Here is a 22,178-nt window from a genome sequence, read left to right as displayed (position 1 = left end):
TTAGTAACAATTTAAAATGTTTGTTATCCCAACATTTCATAATTCTGATATGTATCTGCTATACCATGTACTTGTATGTGAAAGTCTCCTGTTCTCTTTGTATTGCCTCTGTAGCACCCTGATGTTTTAGGCAGGGTTGCTAGCAGGGCTTTTTTTCAGGGGGAACTTGGTGGAACTCAGTTCCACCACCTCTGGCCCAGACCCCTTTGGTGCCTGCTCAACACAATCACTTGTAAACACAGAAGTCCGGTTTCTGTGTTTACAAGTGACAGCTCTGCACTCTGTATGTAATGCAATCTTGGTATTTAATTCCCCTTTAAGACCCTCCTACTGTTTTCGTGAAATTTGACTGAATACACCCACTATTTGATGTGATTTGGAGGGTGTGTGTAGGGGAGGTGTTTTGTGGGGCCGTGGTTAAGTTCCAGCACCTATTGTTTGAGAAAAAAAGCCCTGGTTGCTAGTATATTTACCTGCCAAGTGTAGTTGTCTTGGCCAAATGATAGGAGATCAATTGATTTCACCATAATTCTGGAATTGCTGCACTTCCCTCTTCTGTCACTAGATGGCCGGGTATCTGGTGGCATTAGATAAGACAAGGGCATAGCAAGGACAGATTAGGAATAGATGGGGTGTCTCAGCCAATGGGCAGGGATCTTCTTTGGTTTCTTTGGCCTGCTGGGAGAACCTATTTATTTGGGTGAGGTCAGGTGATCGGGGTTCCGTGCCACCTGGACGGCTGTCTGGGTGGACATGTGTTGTATTGCCCTGGGCTGCTAGGCCAGAGCCTGAGGCCTATCCTGGAGACATCTGGCTGCTGGGCTGTCTGAGGAAGATAGTGAGAAGATTGGAAGAGCTGAGGAGATCCAGTGGCAGTGGATCAGCGGGTCTAAGTGATGGACTGGGAGCTCAGTTGAGTGAAGATCTAAAGAGGAGATTGTGGAGGAGGTGAAAGAGTTCATTGCAACCTTTGTTAGAAACTGTTCAACATTCGTTGCCATAGGAGACAGCGTGTCTACACAGGCAGATGTGGTGTCCGGCTGGGTGCCTAAAGGATTCTCGGAGTCTGCTAATTAACACTGCAACTACTAAAGGGTGTCCTGGCCCTAAACCCTCTCTTCCCCTAGTTCTGTTCAAGAGAAAAAAAATCTCTTTTACATTCAAGAAGTGTCTGGCGCCCATGAATCTATCTTGCATTACACCCACCATGCCTCGTAACTAGGGTTGTCCCGATACCACTTTTTCAGGACCGAGTACAAGTACCGATACTTTTTTTCAAGTACTCGCCGATACCGAATACCGATACTTTTTTTTTATGTCACGTGACAGTGTTTTTTTTAATTTTTTTTTTAACAGTGCTTTTTTTTTTTTTTTTTTTTGGGGGGGGGGGTGAACGGTGTATGTGTGTGTTTTGTTTTGTTTTTTTTTTTTAATTTACAATTTTTATTTTTTACAATAATTTTTTTTTATTCTTTATTGCAATATGTGTTTTTTTTTTTTTTTTTTTTAATTAGCCCTGTTGGGGGGCTTTGGTGAGATATCAGGGGTCTTAACAGACCTCTGATATCTCCCCCTTGAGACAGAGAAAGAGACGGAGGATAGAGATTTCCTAGTCCCTTTCTCTGCAGCCTCAGCTGCACTGAGAATGAATGGAGAGAAGACAGCGGCTCCTCTACATTCATAAACTGACACATAGTAATCAGAAGAGATTACAATGTTTCAGTTATGTGAATGGACAGAGTCAGCTGACTCTATCCATACACAAAGGAAGGAGGAGGGGGACGGCAGAACGGAGGGGGACAGAGAAGGAGGGGGGAACGGAGGCGACAGCGGAGAGGCACAGAGGAGGAAAGAGGAACGGAGGGGGAGAACGGAGGGGGAGAACGGAGGGGGACAGAGAAGGAGGGGGGAACGGAGGCGACAGCGGAGAGGCACAGAGGAGGAAAGAGGAACGGAGGGGACAGCGGAGGGGGACAGAAAAAGAGAGAAGAACGGAGGGGGACAGCGGAGAGGCACAGAGGAACGGAGGGGGCATGGAGGATAATGCGGTGACAGTCAGCGGTGAGCGATCACCGCTGTGTCACTAAAGCAGCTGAAAGCCGCTGGGGGAGAATCTTGTATCTCCCCCACGCGCCGATCACAGCTGACTTTTAGGTATCGGGGAAGCATCGGGAGCATTTGCCTGAGTACAAGTACTTGGGCAAATGCTCGGTATCGGTGCCGATACCGATACTAGTATCGGTATCGGGACAACCTTACTCGTAACCCACTCTACATAGAAGGATGTCAGCTGTCCCTAACTCTGGAGGTCATCATTAGGCCTGGAGAAGCCCAGGACTTTGGCTACACTTCCTTTATGTGAAATCCGTGGAGTTCCTGCCAGTCCCTCTGCTTCCCTATTAAAAACTGACCACACTAAGCAGGAGAACATTTCGTGGTCAGTTCTCTAGCTGTGTTGGGAAATCAGCCTGCTCTCCTCCAATGATCAGGCTTGTCCTGACACGCCCCCTCCGCATAGCCTCTCACTGGGAAGCTCAGTGTGCTGCTGCTTCTCCTCCTCCCAGCTCTTATGCAGCTGACAACAGAGGGAATGTGATCACTTATAAAAAAGGTATTTATAATTCTTTTTTATATCTATACATAAATGTTTTGCCTTTAATTCCAGTTTTAAACTGAATGGTTTGTTTTACAAGGTGATCGTTTACAATCAATTTAAGCGCTTTAGAGTGAAATGCATCAGTGAGAGATGGACACAAGCAGGTTGTGTCCATACTTGTAGCACCTTGCAGCCTCAGACATTCGTGAACACAACCAAGAATTGCACAGGCCTTAGGATTTCCATGATTGTGTCACCACTGAGCCGGAATCCAAATCCTGGGAATAGATGCTGGCCAAAAATGGTGCCGCCCTTCTGGAGAAAAAAAAATAAAAATCTCTTTTGAGCTCACATAAAATGTATCCTGGGACCATATCTTGGAGTGCAGCTTTCATCGTCTCCTTTGAAGCTTTGGCAGAGTTAGCATGCAGAAGAATTCCAGGTATGGCATTTCACATAGTTTCATTGGTCCAACTTTGACCAGTGTAACTATGCATATACCATACCTGTGGGATCAGTCTAGAAGAGCCTTATTTACTCAACCTTTTTAACAGTAGGAGGAACTTTCAGGTCTCAGGAAGCCCTGGCTAATAACTACCATATCTACAGCTCACCATACATTAGAATGATGATCAGTAGGAAGAATGCTCCTTACATTTGTGGTCATTGGGCTGAACCACGACCTTAAAGACGGCTTAAAAAAATCTTTGTAGTCAAGGGTTACTTCTGTAAGGCAGAAATTGCTCAAGGAACCCCCAATAAACTCTATCTAGAGGAACCCTAGGGCTTCACAGAAGCCTGCTTAAAAAAGGCTCCTCTGGAAGTTGAAAATCACTGTAGTTGTGAGCGCTGCTCCATTGAAATCCACTGACTTCCAGGTCCTGTGTTGAGTGGCTGCACTGCTGCATTCTGAGCACAGGAGGTTGCTTACTCAGTATGGGCACCATTCAGGGAATGCTTTGTATTTTCTCAATGAATGCAAAACAATCTCTGAGTGGGCAAGGTGGAGAGTCAGAGCGGTGATGTCATTCCCACCTTGGCCAATCAAAGAATTCTTTGCATTCATTGATGTAGCACTTCTCCCGTAGGGGCCGCAGTGAATTTTCAGGTCCTTATTCTAAGGTAGTGCAGAGGCAGCCAGGCACACAACAACCGCCCACCCACTCCGGCTCATTGATCAATCTAGGGGTGGTATTTTTTTAATGTTTATTTGCTAGTAGAAACTTGTGAGGGATTTGGGGTGATGTGGGATACTCCAAAAGCTCAGGTATTGCTAGCAGAAGACCCTTCTCAGTAACAGAAACGCAAGAACAGGTAGACTGGAACAGTCTATGGGTTCACAGCTGGGGACCATGAAGTAGCTTTAGCACAGGTATAGGTACACTGGAACAATCTATAGGTTCACAGCTGGGGAGCATGAAGTCAATTTGAAAACAGGTGAAAGCAAACTGGAACAGTCCACAGGTTCATGGCTGGGAACCATGAAGTAGCTTGGCACAGGTATAGCTATACTGGAACAGTCTACAGGTTCATGGCTGGGGGCCATGAAGTGGCTTTAGCACAGGTATAGATAGACTGGAACTGTCTACAGGTTCATGGCTGGGAACCATGAAGTAGCTTGGCACAGGTATAGCTAGACTGGAACTGTCTACAGGTTCATGGCTGGGGACCATGAAGTAGCTTGGCACAGGTACAGATAGACTAGAACCTATAGGTTCATGGCTAGGGAACATAAAGTAGCTTTGAGGTGCAGCACAGAATGGAGGCTATACTCATAGAATCCCGGAACAAAATCAGTCCATAGATGCAGCCTCTTGTAAAGTAATCCAGCATCCAGTCCAAAGGGTATCAGGGGCCAGCAACACTCTCCTCCCAGCTCACGATCCGTTCCTCAGGAGGGAAAAAATGACCATCTCCTAGGGGTGGTATTTTTTTAAAGTTTATTTGCTAGTAAAAACTTGTGAGGGATTTGGGGTGATGTGGGATACTCTAAAAGGTCAGGTATTGTTAGCAGAAGACCCTTCTCAGTAACAGAAGTGCAAGAACAGGTAGACTGGAACAGTCTATGGGTTCACGGCTGGGGACCATGAAGTAGCTTTAGCACAGGTATAGGTACACTGGAACAGTCTATTGGTTCACAGCTGGGGAGCATGAAGTAAATTTGAGAACAGGTGAAGGCAAACTGGAACAGTCCACAGGTTCATGGCTGGGAACCATGAAGTAGCTTGGCACAGGTATAGCTATACTGGAACAGTCTACAGGTTCATGGCTGGGGGCCATGAAGTGGCTTTAGCACAGGTATAGATAGACTGGAACAGTCTATAGGTTCATGCCTAGGGAACATAAAGTAGCTTTGAGGTGAAGCACAGAAAGGAGGCTATACTCATAGAATCTCGGAACAAGATAGGTCCATAGGTGCAGCCTCTTGTAACGTAATCCAGCATCCAGTCCAAAGGCCACCAGGGGCCAGCAGCCCCCTCCTCCCAGCTCACCGATCCGTTCCTCAGGAGGGAAAAAAAGACCATCTCCTCAGAGCTCCAGACTATTTAAAGTGATACTAAAGTCTCAGTTTTTTTTTTTTCTTTAAAAATAACAAACATGTTATACTTACCTGCTTTGTGCAGTGGTTTTCCACAGAGCAGCCCGGATTCTCCTCTTCTCGGGTCCGACGCCAGCACTCCTGGCCCCTCCCTCCTGAGTGCCCCCACAGCAAGCAGTTTGCTGTTGGGGCACCCGAGCTGAGCTGCTGCTCCATGTGTCCATTAAGACACGGAGCCGCAGTTCGGCCCTACCCCCCCTCTCCTCTTTGGCTCACTGACTTTGATTGACAGCTGCGGGAGCCAATGAGGAGAGAGAGTCCCGGGCAGCCAAGTCTCTCATACAACATTGCTGGATCGAGATGGGTTCAGGTATTAGGTGGACTGAGGGGGGCTGCTGCACACAGAAGGTATTTTATCTTAATGCATAGAATGCATTAAAATAAAAAACCTTCTGACTTTACAACCACTTTTTTTTAGCATCACATCCAGCATCTGGGCACAACTCCCGAGGGATTGACTAGCCCAATGATGGCGAACCTCGGCACCCCAGATGTTTTGGAACTACATTTCCTATGGTGCTCATGCACTCTACAGTGTAGTTGAGCATCATGGGAAATGTAGTTTCAAAACATCTGGGGTGCCAAGGTTCTCCATCACTGGACTAGGCCCTGCTCAATATTCAGACGGCTCATTTGAATTCTCCCTCCCTATGCTCCAGAAACTTCTTCTAGAGGCAGGGGAAGCAATCAAACATGCAGCCTGTTAAGTCCTGAACAGTCCAGACCAAACAAAAAATGCTCCCCTAATTACAGAAAGAGACAAAAACTAAATTTAGCCAACTAGCAGAGTGCTACACGGAGAAAATGCAAGCCTTCTCTGAATGGCAACAGACCTTCTGTGTTCATAATGCAGCAGGGCAGCTGCTCAGCGTGCTACCCGGAAGCTAGTGGGAGATTATTGGAATAGGGATAACTGCTACAGTGATTCTCAGCAGCCATTCTCAACAAGGCATCCATGGAACCCTAGGGATCCTCCAGAGGTTGTTAAGAGTTCCTTGAGTTGTGGCTGATTGACCTCCTGATCTGATGGTGCCTGCATAGTTCCAGGACCAAAGCCACCTGGTAAAACCTGAAACATAGCACCAATGATCATTTAGCTGTCTGTAACTGGGGGGGGGCATTCTTTCTCTTAACCACCATTGTAAGGGGCATTTTTGGCATTGACTCTCAATGAATTGGTTTTAGTAAGGGTTTCCCGAGATCTGAAAGCTATCTTTGGGGTTCCTTTGGATAAAAAATTTAACATGTATCTTTTCCTGTCAAATGTCTCCCCTCTGTCTGTTATGAGACCCGAAAAACTGCAGATTCTGTGGGCGGGGTCTGTTGTCTGGAGCTCGGTGGGTGGAGTCGTGATGTCAGTAGAATCCCCGCCCACCTCTACACTCCCCTTGTCAATATGCATTTTTTCCTGTGTATTTCTAACACTGAACTTCTGCTATGATCTCTAACATCCAGTGAAAAGACAGGAAAGTAACCACATGACTTCAGCATGCCAAATCATGGTGAGGTGTGGAACATCCAATCCTTGCAGAGCTGCTGAAGAAAGGAGTGGAGGTGGGAATTAAAAAACAATGCATGTCTTAGGCTAGTGCACGAGATATGTAAATCACCTGTCACTCACAGCAAGGGGGAGGATTTGACAAAGTTTTTCTCTGTTTGTCAAGTTTTATCTCACTGAACAATAAAAGAGGATTGCTCAGAGATGGATTAACTCTTTGTGGCAAAACTGGGCTCAAATGATAGGAAATCTTATACTCTACATTATGACATAAAAAAAAAAAAAAAAAAAAATTTCGGGTTTATATCCACTTTAAGGCTTCATGTACATGGGACGTTGTTCAACCTCTCCTGAACGATTTAACTTGACAGCTAGAAACCGGCGTCTAAAAACGGCCGTTTAGCCGCGTTTACTTAGTCCACTACACTTCAGCAGATGTAAGCCTCTCTTGATTTTGCAGGCCTTTCACCTTATCTGCCAGGTTCGGTGTTACTGACTGCAGTGCTTAGTCTTACCCAATTGTTATATCACACCTCTATCAGAAAAGCCAGCAACGGGAAAATAGGGGAAAAACTGGCATCATTCAGTGAAATGTCAAATTTTCAAGTCATTGTATAAAAAGCTCCCATCGTTCTCTTTGCTTTTTATGTACGGAAAATGTTTGTATGGCTCTTCAAAGAAAAATCAATTTTCCCTAAAAGGCTGATATAACCTCTATAAATAGTACAAAAGCTATTTTGTAGGTTATTATCAACTGCTTTTCATTTTCAATGCTGTGGGTTTCAAAAAAGATGAGGAAAAAGGTAAAAACTGTTCTGTGAAAAAAAAAAAAAAAAAGACGTTTGATTACACGGTGCTTTTGTAAACCAAATATCATCCAGTTATGGTTCAGACCTACTTTAAAGCCTCATGCACACTGGAAGGACCGATCCATAGAAAAAAACCAACATTACTTTGATGTTAAATACTGGTTTTATGGCAGCAGCTAGATGCCATTACCCCGGTATTGTTTTTTTACTATGGCCGATACTCTTTAAGATAAAAGGGGTCCTGTGGCCGAATTCGCGGGATCACTTTTAGTGTACCACCCCCTCCCGCCGCCCCCCTGGTTGTTTCTGAGCTTACCTAACGGATCGGTGAAGCCTGGGAGCGATCGGGTGGGGCCGTTAGCTGAGCATGGAGAAAAGTGAGGCCAAGATGGCCACCACTCATCTCTATGCCCTTGGAGGACTGGAGCGACATCTGACGTCACGGTTCCTGGGCCATAGTAAATTTTTGTTTATTTTTTTTTGAGCAAAAAAGTTAAAGAAACATTTTTTTTTCTTTTGCTTTTAAAGGTAAATGAGAGATTTGGGGTCTTTCTGACCCCAGATATCTCAATAAAGAAAACCCGTCATCCTTATTTCTGTTACAAAGAATGATTATATTGCTTGTAATAGGAATAAAAGTGATAAAAAAATAAATGAAGACAATGTAAAAATAAAAATTAATCTAAATAAGAAAAAAAAAATGCAAAGCGCCCCATCCCTCTGTGTTCGCTTGCAGAAGCGAACACACACACGAAAGTCACGCAAGCATATATAAACTAGGTTCATAACAATACATGTGAGGTATCACCACAAACGTTAGAGCGAGAGCAAAAAGACCTTCTCTGTAACTTGAAACAGGTAACCTGTAAAAAAATGTAAAGTATCACCTTTGGAGCTTTTTAAGTACTGTAGTTTGTCGCCATTCCATGAGCATGCGCAATTTTAAAGCACGACATGTTAGGTATCTATTTACTCGGCGTAATATCAACTTTCAACATTATACAAAAATGGGGATAAATATTGTGTTTTGCTTTGTTTTTAATTCATTAAAGTGTATTTTTTCCAAAAACCTTGCATTTGAAAGACCACTTTGCAAATACTGTGTGACATAAAATATTGCAACAATCGCCATTTTATTCTCTAGGGTCTCTGCTAAAAAAATATATATAAATTGTTTGGGGTTCTAAGTAACTTTCTAGCAAAAAATACGGATTTCAACTTTTAAACAAAAAGTTCCAGAAAAGGCCTGGTCAGCAAGTGGTTAAAGCCGCTCTTAGGGTCGTCTGGCAGTTTTTCTTTTGCCTCTAAGGCTTGGTTCACACTGGTCCGACATGCGCTCTGACTTTGAGAGCACATGATGCATGATATGTAAAAATCAATGTTTCCCTATGAGAGCCATCTTAACTGGTCAGACGTCTGTCGGTTCAAATTTTGAAAAGGTTCCTGCACTAACTTTGTCCGACTTGGGTCCGATTTCAGCCCATTGAATTCAATGGAAGTCGCATCCAAGTTGGTTCAGCATCTTAACTGATCTGACTTGTGACATTCGACATGTGCAATGTTAGCAATGCACATTTTTTTGAAAAAAAAAACAGCGTGGGGTCTCCCCCAAAATCCATACACCAATCCATGCCAACCCCTGCAAAATTCATAGCAGACCCTTATCTAAGGATGCAGCCTGGCAGGCAAGAAAGGGGGAGGTGCGAGTGCCCCCCCTCCTGAACCATACCAGGCCACATGCCCTCAACATGAGGGGTGCTTTGTGGCGGGGGGGGCTCTCTTGGGGACAAGCGCCTCTTCCCCACAACCCTGGGCTGTGGTTGTGGATGGTGTGTAGGCCGGGGGGCTTTTTGGAATCTGGCAGCCCCCTTTAAGAAAGGAGGCCCCCAGATCCCGGCTCCTCATGTAAATGAGTATGGGGTACATAGTACCTCTACCCATTCACCCCCAAAAAACAGTTTAGTGTAACAAAAACAGTGGACAGTTTTTGACAAGTCCTTTATTAAAAATTAATAATGTCCCATGGTAGCTCCAATACAAAAAAAAAACACTCTTACCCCTATGAAGGCTCCCGCTGTTCTGGCAGCTTCAGTGCCTGACAGTTCTTCTATAACTATGGGGCCTGGTTATGAGGCGACATTTTTCGAAGAACCCGCCCCTTTTTGATGTCATTGCCCCGGACATGATGAGTCTGGAGCGTCTCGAGGAGGCTGGGTCTCCGGGTGACATCACCGCAAAGCCACGCCCCATAGTTATATAAATACTGTCAGACACCGGAACTGCCAAAATGTCTTTGTCAGGGGAAGATAGTTTGTTTTGTGTTTTTTTTATCGGGTTGGCGGCGACGACTACATCCATTATGATTGACATCAGAACTACCACGAAGGACTTGTAGAAAACCTCTTACTGTTTTTCTTACACTACACTGTTTTTTTTTGTTTTTTTTGTTGGGGTGAATGGGTAGGGGTACTATCTACCCCATACTCATTCACATAGTGGGGGGGCGGGATCTGGGGGCCCCCTTTTTTAAAGGGGGCTTCCAGATTCCGATAAACCCCCTGCCTTCACATCCCCGCAACCACAGCCCAAGGTTGTGGGGAAGAGGCCCTTGTCCCCATCAACATGCTACAGTTACTGGCAGCTAACGAATAGCGCCCGATCGCTGCTTGCGATCAGGAGTTTTCCGATCATGTGACCGCCATGACAGCCAATCATGGTGGTTACATGACCGTAAACCCTGCCCCCCGTCCTGGCATCAGAAACCCCTTAAAGGGCTGGGAGGAGCTGGCTCAAAGGGCTTAAATATGCAGTCTTTGACTCCACCGGCTGCATACATACCTGTTTCAAGTCAGTGACTTAACTGAAGATGGGATTAACGTCTTTCATACATGGCTCAAATTTTAACGTGATCCGGCCGACAGTCAAGCTGTAGGTGCTTCAGTTGGCACTACCTGGCTCGACAGATGTTGAATGAACAATTGACTTTTATCAAAGGGGCCAGATGGAAATTAGTTGGCCGAACAGCACCTGCATCTGTCATGTCTACCCCAACGCAGGTGGTCAGACACTATAGCTGGCTACTGTGTGCTTCACCTATAGCAGCCCCCTTTCCCATAAGGCAAGCAGGCCTACAGGTACTCGGTTGCCCCCAGGACTTATACACAGTGCTATTGTACCTTGCCACCATGCCAGGGCAGACGCGAACTGAGCAATGCAAACAGATACTTGCAGTTAGTAGACAGATAGCGTTCTTCTATGACAGTCCAGGTAAATGGCAGGCTGAGTTCAGGGAATAGTCCAAAATCCAGTCCAAAGTCATACACAATTAAATCCAATCTAGCAGAGCAGGGCAGACAGACAGGGGAGCTTGATCAGGAGCAACACACGTATCACTTGTCTATCACAAGCACCCAAATGAGGGCTTAGGTGGCTTATAACAGGTTTGAGTTTCCACCCAGAGACTGACCACATCAATCAGCCTGCAAGTGGACAAAGACAGGGAGAATGTCATAGCCAAAACCTGGATGCCGGAATGAGGAGCAAGAGCGCTAGATGCTCCTGACAGCATCCAATCAGATGCAGGCACTGTTACGATATTCTGACAGCTTGCAGCACTGGTTTCAGAATACAATAGCTCGCAGATGAAAATTCGTCCATCTTGTTTAGCCTAGATGGGGGAATATGTTAGATTTCTTTCCTTCAGCTTGCAAAGTATGTGGCTAGCTTACGATGACAATTCTGGAACCTGATCCCTTTAAAAACCAAATCAGCAATTGTAGACTCATATTTCAGTCATGGCAGGCCTATATTCATATTTAATATTTTTTCGACTAATACCTGAAGGTCATTTTAATTACAGTACACATTCCCAATGCTACTTGCTTGCTGTTTCGTTTTTCAATTATTGAACTTTATATCCAGATTTATAAAGGTTATCCATGTGTGGGGGGGAGGTGCAGCCTGTTGAGGCGGCAGAAAATACTCAGAGTCCAGATGCAGCAACAGAACTGTATTATAAAAGTAGTTCAAACCAATACAACTACCCGACGGGAAATCAACCCGACTGGGCGGACTCAATATGTTGCAAAGAACATTGTAGCAGCAGGTCTCGGATGCGCCGACAGGATCTGTCTTGATGAATGGAATGCGGTCTGGCTGGTCTATGCCCAAACGGGGAGGTTTCTAGGAAGGATAGCCTGTCCCTGCTCTTTCCCTACTTGTCTGGAACCTGTTCCTACTGCTAATATTGCCTCTGACAGACGGTTGACCTGTCATTACACTACCCATACAGAAAATGCACGCCAAGCCCGGTAGGCAGGGTCCTAAATAGACTTTGCTTGACCCAAGATGGCCACCAACTAGCTTCCCCAGTGACCCAGGAAGCCGTAGAGGAACCGTGTTTCTCTTGACTTCCTTTCCCTTTGCAATGCTGCTGCGGTTGAGTGCCACCTGCAGTTGAGAAATTAGACAACACATGTCTACAGATTGCACGGTTAAAATTTAATCTGAACGTTCATCATACAAATATCTGAAAAATAATTCATTAGTGCATTCAACAATGTCATCATTGAGTCAATCAATTTAATTCAAAAGCCTATACAAATTGTATTCAGACCTTCAACTAGAATGGATTACTGGATGTATTAAACAGGTTTCTTTTATTGATTATGAAATCAAAGAAATAATAAAGCAAAGTTTATATAAATTTGTAAGTATATGCCATGTGCATACTATAGTACTATAATTTTCCATCCTAAAGCTGGCCATGCATTATAAAATTTTCTTGTTCAATTTCCTTAGATTTACCTTCAACTATGTAGTGCAAGGGCCTGCCTGGTTGCATACTAACTGAAAGTGTTTAGATTTGACCTCATATTGTATGGTTTTGGTAAATCTAAAAGAAAATTGTACAAGGAAATTGTATAATGTATGGCCAGCCTTATTGTTCGATTTTTCTTGTAACGAAAACGACCGATGATTTGTCCCCATTAACCAGTAGAAAACTTAAAGCGGAGTTCCACTCGTTTGTAAGTTTATTAAGAGTCAACAGCTACAAAAAGTGTATCTGCTGGCTTTTAATAAACAGACGCTCACCTGTCCCACGGTCCAGCGATGCGGCCGCACGGAGCCTCGCTCCTCTCTCCCACCCCCTCCTCTCCACAGCGGCGTCATTGCAAGTGTGGGCACCCAGCTGTGACAGCTTGTGGCTTCACAGCTGGGTGTGCACTGCGCATGCACGAGTCGCGCTTTACTCTCCTAGTGGCCAGGCAATCTTCTGGGATCTGTAAAGTGTTCCAGAAGATTGCAGAGAGGGAGGGGCCTGCCTAGGGGGGCAGAGGAGGAGTCGCCTAGGCGGCCCGTAGGCGGAAGCAGGAAATGGGACAGGAAAGGAAGTACCTGTCAAAACAAGGCCCCCCCCCCCCCCAAAAAAAATGACATGCCAAACGTGGCATGTAAGGGGGCAAGGAGTGCTTAAAGCGGAAGTTCCATTTTTGGGTGGAACTCTGCTTTAACCACTTGCCGCCCGCCATATAACAAAAATGACGTCGGCAAAGTGGTTGCGATATCCTGACCGGACGTCATATGAGGATATCAAGCCACTGCGCGCCCCCGGGGCGTGCATCACGGCGATCGTTATTGAGGTGTGTCAGTCTGATACACTGCAACTCTGATCTAGGTAAAGAGTAAGGATGAGCTCCGGCGTGTTCGCATGCTGCACGTGCCGATCCCGCCAGGAAGTCAGCACGGCGCAGCGCTAATCACAGGCAGTGAGACATTTCCCGATGTGTGGCTGCAGAGCTCGGGAAATGTCTCACTGCCTGTGATTAGCGCTGCGCCGTGCCGACTTCCTGGCGGGATCGGCACGTGCAGCATGCGAACACGCCGGAGCTCATCCTTAGTAAAGAGTCTCTGACAGAGACTCTTTACCACGTGATCAGCCGTGTCCAATCACGGCTGATCATGATGTAAACAGGAAGAGCCGGTGATCGGCTTTTCCTCACTCGTGTCTTACAGACGTGAGTAGAGGAGAGCCGATCGGCTGCTCTCCTGACAGGGGGGGTCTGTGCTTATTGTTTATCAGCGCAGCCCCCCCTCGGATGCCCGCCCAGGACCACCAGGATGCCGCCAGGACCACCAGGGATGGCCACCACACTGGACCACCAGGGATGCCACCCTAGACCACCAGGGAAATGCCAATCAGTTAAAAATGCCTACCAGTGCCAGTGTCACCAGTGATGCCTTTCAGTGAAAGCCAGTGCCAGCCATCAGTGCCCATCAGTACCTATCAGTGCCACCCATAAGTACCCATCAGTGCCACCTATGAGTGCCCATCAGTGCCGCCTATCCATGCCCATCAGTGCCACCTATCAGTGCCCATCGTCAGTGCCCATCAATGCCACCTCATCTGTGCCATCTCATTGGTGCCACCTCATCGGTGCCGCCTTATCAGTGCCCATCAGTGAAGGAGAAAACTTACTTATTTACAAACTTTTATAACAAAAACAAAAAAAAATATTTTTTTGGGGTCTTTTTTTATTAGTTTAGCAAAAAATAAAAACTGCAGGAGGTGATCAAATACCACCAAAAGAAAGCTCTATTTGTGGGAACAAAATGATAAGAATCCTGTTTGGGTACAGTGTTGTATGACTGCGCAATTGTCATTTAAAAAGGGACACGCGCTGAAAGCTGAAAATTGGCCTGGGCAGGAAGGTGCGAAAGTGCCGGTATTGAAGCGGTTAGGAAACGTTTTGAAAGCGAATATTTTCAAGCTAAATTCTAGCCGTGTGTGGCCATCGTAAGGCCCCGTTCACACATGGGCGTTTTGGGATCGCGGCAGAATTGCTGTGATTCTGCCCGCGATCTCAAAACGCACTACAATAGCAAAAGGCAGGTTCAGGTGTCATTATTTTCAATGGCACCTAAAACGTGTTGCTGTTTTGCTGCTATTGTCGTGTGATTTATCGCTCCCCCCCACCCTCCTGCCGCCACCGCCTTTTCCGGGCTCTCCCATTCCATGATCAGCGGTATCCAGTTCCTAAGACACAGTGAGAGGAATTGATGTTGTTCCTCCCACTGTGTGATGTCAGAAAACTGAAGCGATGAGGATTTTGTCACTTCTAGTTTCACTTTCACATAAACGAGCCGTTACAGGCTTTTGAAAGCATCTGATCTAACCGATCTCAGATTGATCAGTTGCCTTGGAGGCCAAAGGAGAGGTCTGGGTTCTAATAGACCCCAGATCTCTCCACAAGGAGGACCTGTCACTAGGGTTGCCACCTGTCCGGGATTCACCCGGACAGTTTGGGTTTGGAATCATGCGTTCGGGTTTCAGACCTCCTGAAACCCGGACACATTATTCAGACCAGACTATGGGGTTGCAGTTGTGTAAGCCGAGAGTGTCTGTTACACTCTCTTTCACACTGCCCAAAGCCAGCACTAACAATTACCCCTCCCCCCACACGATGGGAGAGGAGAAAGGGCTTAATCTGCTCCTCTTCCTCCCGCCCCTACCCCTCTGTGTCTACCCACACTCCAGCAGCCTCAGATACATCTGGATGAGATGTGCTGACTGCCAAGGGGTGAGTGAGCTCACCATCCATCCCTGTCTGTGACTGAAGTATCCCCCCTTATCTCTCCTGCCTCTGAGTGAGTACACTAAGGTAAATCAGGGTTCTCAGAGCACCCCTTACATCAGAGTCCTCTCCGTACATCAGAGTTCCCAATGTTCCCCATTAGATCAGGGGTCAAAGAGAGAGCAATAATTCCAGTACCAGATGTCCTCTAAACTAACAACCTGTAAAGGCTTTTAAAGTGTCGCTTATGGAAATTTTTTAGATACCATAGTTTGGTGCCCCATTCCACGGACGTACGCAATTTTAAAAGCCTGGCGTGTTAGGTATCTATTTGCTCGGCCTAACATCATCTTTTATAGTTTACCAAAAAAAAAAATGGTATAATATTGCGTTTGGTAAATAGCTGCGCAAATATTGTGCAACCTGAAAAATTGCAATAACGACAACCATTTTATTCTCCAGGATCTGTCTGAAAAACATACACTCACCAGACACTTTATTAGGTACATCTGTTCAATTGCTTGGTAACACAAATTGCTAATCGGCCAATCACATGGCAGCATTTAGGCATCTAGATGTGCTGAAGGCAACTTGCTGAAGCTCAAACCGAGCATCAGAATGGGGAAGAAAGGGGATTTAGGTGACTTTGAACGTGGCATGGCTGTTGGTGCCAGACGAGCTGGTCTGAGTATTTCAAAAACTGCTGATCTACTGGGATTTTCACACACAACCATCTCTAGTGTTTACAGAGAATAGTCGGAAAAGAAAAAAATATCCAGTGAGCGGCAGTTGTGTGGAGGAGAATGCCTTGTTGTCAGAGGTCAGAGGAGAATGGGCAGACTGGTTTGAAATGATAGAAAGGCAACAGTAACTCAAATAGCCACTCGTTTTATCCAAGGTATGCAGAATACCATCTCTGAATGCACAACACATCGAACCTTGAAGCAGATGGGCTACAGCAGCAGAAGACCACACCAGGTGCCACTCCTGTCAGCTAAGAACAGGACACTGGGGCTACAATTCGCACAGGATCACCAAAATTGGACAATAGAAGATTGGAAAAATGTTGTCTGGTCTGATGAGTCTTGATTTCAGCTGCGACATTCAGATGGTCGGGTCAGAATTTGGCATAAACAACATGAAAACATGGATCTATCCTGCCTTGTATCAATGGTTAAGGCTGGTGGTGGTGTAATGTTGTCGGGATATTTTCTTGGCACACTTTGGGTCCCTTAGTACCAATTGAACATCATTTAAACACCACGGCCTACCTGAGTATTGTTGCTGACCATGTCCATCCCTTTATGACTACAGTGTCCCCATCTTCTGATGGTTCCTTCCAGCAGGATAATGCACCATGTCACAAAGCTCCAATCATCTCACCACTGGACAATGAGGTCTCTGTACTCCAATGGCCTCCACACTCACCACATCTCATCCAATAGAGCACCTTCGGGAAATCGGCATCATGGATGTGCAGCCGACAAATCTGCAGCAATCGCGTGATGCTATCATGTCACTATGGACCAAAATCTCAGAGGAATGTTTCCAACACCTTGTTGAATACATGCCACAAAGAATTAAGGCTGTTCTGAGGGCAAAAGGAGGTCCAACGCGGTACTAGCAGGGTGTACCTAATAGTGGCCGGTGAGTGTAGATAATGTTTTGGAGATCTAAGTAATTTTCTAGCAAAAAAAACAAACTCATTTTTCTGTATGAGAGAAATGTCAGAATTGGCCCGGACTGATGTTAAAGCATCAATGAGATCAACGCGATTAAATTTACTATATAAAAAACAAATCTAGACAAAGATCCTAGTTTCCCGTTAACAGGTGGTGGATGCAGAAGTGGCAGCGGGCAGTAGGACCATGAGGCTTTGAGGAAGATCTGCAGACAGCCACTGCACCAGCCCTGCAGGGAGGAGGTGAGTCAGTGAATGTCTTCTATACATCCAAGGGACCAGACAGAGAGAATCTTGTGCTCAGGGGACCCGCCAGGCTCTCAGCTGTGGGGGGGGAGGAGGAAGGGGGGGTGGGATAAAGCAGACAGCTCAGGGTGGGTGGACACAATACAGAGACCAAGAATGGTTGATGGGGTCTTAGCATAGCCTCGGATCTCCCAGACCAAGCTTACCCGGCTTAATTGTGCCCATTCCCTGGGATCTTGACGCCCCGGTGGCCAAGGAAATCTGTATCCTTGCAGGCTGATCATAGATCAATATCATCAAAGCTGACTGCTAGCCAACCGATTGCTGAGCTATCGCTCCTCACCGTTTTCTGCTTCTTGATCGCTTTGCCATGCCAGTCCTCATTCCGGCACTGCCTGGCTGTAGACTGGCACTTGCGGTGAAATCAGTGACTGCACCTTAAAGGTGAGTAGAGCATTGGGTATAAGGATTTCCAGGAGGGTAGTGCATTGCTCCACCACCCACCTTGTGTTCTTTGATATCACCCTGCAGAAAGCCTTGGGGTAATAAAGAGAGGACGTTGGCGTTTGGCACCGAACATCCATTCCTGGGAGAGGGAGATGCCCGCTGATCTAAGGGTGATCACACATTGACTTCAACATGCTGCGAGCTTGGCACCTTGTGTTGGGTGAGTCCTGCTTATCTGTTCATTTTTACATTATTTATTCTGATGAGGGCATGCCAAACTCATAGTTTCCTCAACAGCTGGGTAGATACAAGTTGCCCATTGGCAGTATGGCACCAGCTTTTTTTTTTTTTTTTTTGTCGCAGTGCAATGTGTCTGACAGCCACATACTATTTTAAAAATTCATGCGGCTTCAGGAAGGGTGGGCACGTCTCTGAGCTTCCAATGGCACCTTGGGCACCGATACAGAGAACAGGCCTGTGTTGCTGCGCTTGCTTACAGGCAAAAATGAGAACCCGTGTGAATGACAATACCCTTTGATTTTAGCTTATTCAGCACCAGAGCCCAAAGAACAATAGTGATTTTAAAAGTGCCGTTACACGTATTAACCAACCGGGTGTTCGGGGTACTGTCGCTAAATCGATGAAAGATTCCTGAATGCTTGCATGTCATCCTTGGTCGTTGTACTGCCCTTTTCCTATTAAACGTGTTGTAAATATACTCATGAATGCTAGATTTTTTGGCAAGCATTGTAAAAGCACTAGTTTGTTGAATAAGTTGATTGTACACTTGCTGTAGATTGCAAGCCTTTCAAGTGAGCAATATGCAGTCACTGCCTCATGAGTAATCCAGTTGTACGTTAGCTGTAGATTACAACCCTTCTAGACGAGCAATATGTAGGCACTACCTCATTGAGTAACCCAATTGTACACCTGCTGTAGATTGCAAGCCTTCTAGACAAGAGATTTTTAGGCATTGCCTTAATGAGTAATTCAATTGTACACCTGCTGTAGATTGCAAGCCTTCTAGACAAGAAATATTTAGGCATTGCCTTAATGAGTAATTCAATTGTACACCTGCTGTAGATTGCAAGCCTTTTAGACAAGCAATATGTAGGCATTGCCTTAATGAGCAAAACCAGTTGTACACCAGCTGTAGATTGCAAGCCTTTTTGAGTAGCAATATGTAGGCACTACCTCATTGAGTAACCCAATTGTACACCTGCTGTAGATTGCAAGCCTCCAATACAAGAAATATGTAGGCATTGCCTTAATGAGTAATCCAATTGTACACCTGCTGTAGAGTGCAAGCTTTTTAGACGAGCAATATGTAGGCACCGCCTCATTGAGTAACCCAATTGTACACCTGCTGTTAGATTGCAAGCCTTTTGAACGAGCAATATGTAGGCACTGCCTCATTGAGTAACCCAATTGTACACCTGCTGTAGATTGCAAGCTTTTTAGACAAGCAATATATAGGCATTGCTCCATTGAGTAACCCAATTGTACATCTGCTGTAGATTGCAAGTTTTTTAGACAAGCAATATATAGGCATTGCCCCGTTGAGTAACCCAATTGTACATCTTCTGTAGATTGCAAGCCTTCAAGATGAGAAATATGTAGGCATTGCCTTAATAAGCAATCCTATCTTACATCTGCTGTAGATTGGAAGCTTTTTAGATGAGCAATATGTAGGTACTGCCTCATTGAGTAACCCAATTGTACACCTACTGTACATTGCAATCCTTCTAGACGAGACAAGTAATATGTAGGCACTGCCTCATTGACTATTCACTTTTTATAGATTGCAAGCTTTTTGGACGAGCAGTGCGTACGCACAGGCTCATTATATACGTCAGTTGAGCACTTGTCTTAGACTGCAAGATTTTTGACAAGCAGTGTCTCAGCACACAAAGTGTGCCAACCCAGCTGTAGATTGCAAGCCTTCTAGACAAGCAGTGTGTAGGCCCTGCCTCATTGAATAAGGCCTGTTGTACACACACCATAGATTGCAAGCTTCTTAGACGAGCAGGATGTAGGCTGTATTGGAAACTTGGCACAGGTCCCTCTCCCTCAGTGGTTCTTCCATCTGTAATGAGATTACAGCCTTGCTGTGGCTGTGACACATTCATCATGCTAAACAGGCCCCTGAGGATCACATAATTAATTTAGCCATGTTGGTACGTGACACTGGCACGCTGTCTACTATTACGCTGCTCAAATAGAACACATGCCCTGAAATTGAGTAGTGGTGTACCCAGGCCCCTCCTAGGTTGCGTAGAGTGAACTGTCACCACTTGGGGAAACTACTTCTACTGTAGAACTACAAGACTCAGCATGATATTCCAGAGCCTATGGAATTTATTGGGCTGCCCATTTTTTGTTATTACTGGACATGTACGTTTCATTTAGTTTTGTTTTTTTGGTCAAAAGTTTTATTTTAAGGGATTTGGATGTATCCGAATCTCCGAATGGACATAGTAACGAATGTCAACGGATCCAAAAAAAATTAACAAATGCATTTGTTTCATTTGGATGACGTCACATTATGCAATAGTAGTTCAGGTCCATGGGGAAATTAATTTAATATTCAAATTCGTTCAATAATTCAGATTCGGATAATGAATTGATCCAAATTTCCTTCCATTTGTTATTTGGATGCACATGACGCCAGTTGGTATTTGTCCAGTCAGCCCATGCCATTTCTCTTGGTGGGTTGGACTAGTGTCCGAAAATATTGAATCCGTCCAATTCGATAATATATCGAATATATAGCAACCTTCCAAAAAAAAACTGACGAATATACCAAACGAATTCCAATGACGAAACTGGTCGACATAACAAATATGAAGAAACAAAGTTCTTCAATGAACGCAGATGCATACAAAACCAAACAAAAAGTAGACTGTTGGTGATATTTGGAGACAAGGTTGGTTTTGTAGCTCAAAGCAGAGTTGTGGATGGCTTTGTATGTTGTTGTTAGTGTTGGGAATTTTATTCTTTGGGCAGGTGGAAGCCAATGTAGGGATTGGCAAAGTGGGTGGCAGATGCTCTGCATGTGGTAAGATGGATGAGTCTGGCCGTAGAACTCATGATATACTGAAGGGGGGGATTGTCCGCGTAGAGGGAGACCAATGAGGAAGGATTTGCAAAAGTTGAGGCAAGAGATAACAAGGGAATGATTTAATAGCTTGGTGGTTAAGAAGGAGCCTTATTTTGGAAATGATATGGAGGTGTAGGCAGCAAATGTTGGACAGTGATTGGATGTGGGGTTAAAAGTGGAAGTCAGAGTTTAGGATTACATTTGACACCTTGGAATGAGGGGAGGGACTGATAGTTGTATTATTGATCTTGAAGAAAAAGTCAGGGGAGGAGCCCAATTTTAGAAAGATTTGGTTTTAGGAAGTGCTTAGACATCCATGCTAATATGTCAGTCAGTAAATTAGTAATGTATGAGGAGATTGAATGGGTGAGCTATGGAGTAGAGAGGTAGATTTGGGTTTCGTCAGCATAGACCTGGTTTTAGAAGCCATGGGAGGTTATCAGCTGATCAATGGAGGAGATGTAGACAAGGGATAGAAGGGTTTGAAGGACAGAGCCTTTGGGGACCCCTATGGAAAGAGGAAGGCGAACAAAGGAGATGGAGTTGTAGGTGACAGTGAATGAGTTCTTAGGTAAGAGAAGAACCAGGAAAGAGCAAAGTCTTAGAGACCAAGGGAGTGGAGTTTTTTTGAGGAGGAGCGAGTGGTCAACTGTATCAAAGGCAGCAGAAAGATCCAATAGTACGAGCATGGGGTAGTGGCCACTGGTTTCAGTAGTTATTAAGTTGTTAGTGATCGATAGTTTTATTAGTGCAGTTTCTGTGGAGTGTCGTAGGCAAAAGGCAGACTGTAAGGGGTCGAGAAGGTTATTTTAAGTGAGGTAGCAGCTCAGATGGTTGTACTCTAGGCATTCTAAAAGTTTGGAGGTAACCAGGAGGGTATGAGGGGAGGGGATGAGGGTAAATCCCTGCTCGAGACCTGAACAACACTATAGGTGTAGATTGAGAGAAAATGTACAGGTAGGTTAGAAAGACCGCCCACTCCGAACTCCAGCCGCCATCTCCGATCCCCTTACCCTCTACCCCCCTCCCCAACCCCCCTTTGCTTTCCTCTCTTTACTAGCTTCTTTTACTCTATCTATCATTATATTTTTGTTCATTTAGTTAGGAAAATGTGGAATGGAACAGGGTTGTTTCGAGATGTAGGCAGATAGGGGATGGAAACCCCAGAACACCTCGACCCGGCAGCACCATAATAAAGGGGCACATCAATCATTAGAAAGTGACGTTTCTTTTGATACCTGATGTATTGTAATTCCCTTTCTCATGTTCATCAAAACCAAGAGGCTGTGACCTCCTTTACTGTGAGATATGGTCATTGAACACAGATCTTGTTCATTCCTGAAAAAACTTTAATAAAAATTCTATTTCCAAAAAAAAAAGCTCCCTACTCCTGTTAACAGAACAGGTAATATAAAAATCTCTTCAATGTGAAGAAATTCTCTCCCTAGTTGGAACAACTCTGGAACAAGTGTCCTCACTCAAACTTCTCTTCCTTTTTGGTAACAACTTCATTTTTTTTAATCTTACCTTCGATCCACGTGACAATGGTTATCAATCTAATTAAAGAGAAAGAATCTCCCCAGTGGGGACAGCAAATAGGATAGCAAATAAAACCTGACTGGTGTTGT

At 45.1% G+C, this 22,178-nt stretch overlaps 1 protein-coding gene across 2 annotated transcripts in view; it reads left to right on the top strand.

Annotated features, from left to right (window-relative positions):
- The first annotated feature begins 16,521 nt into the window (after nt 1-16,521).
- PODXL2 (podocalyxin like 2) overlaps nt 16,522-22,178 on the top strand; it is a 36,031-nt gene continuing 30,374 nt past the window's right edge. Inside the window, exons 1-2 of one of the 2 annotated variants that reach the window (XM_073591909.1) lie at nt 16,522-17,000; nt 17,535-17,670. In XM_073591909.1, coding sequence (XP_073448010.1) covers nt 17,643-17,670 — 28 coding nt within the window. In that variant the 5' untranslated portion in view covers nt 16,522-17,000; nt 17,535-17,642. Of the gene's footprint in view, nt 17,001-17,081; nt 17,448-17,534; nt 17,671-22,178 lie in introns of those variants that run through there. The other variant, XM_073591908.1, reaches the window with a different exon arrangement.

The sequence above is a fragment of the Aquarana catesbeiana genome, linkage group LG07 (genome assembly GCF_042186555.1).
Source record: "Aquarana catesbeiana isolate 2022-GZ linkage group LG07, ASM4218655v1, whole genome shotgun sequence".
Classification (NCBI taxonomy): Eukaryota; Metazoa; Chordata; class Amphibia; order Anura; family Ranidae; genus Aquarana; species Aquarana catesbeiana.
The sequence above is the reverse complement of the archived record's forward strand: the minus strand, read 5'-3'. Positions and strand labels throughout refer to the sequence as shown.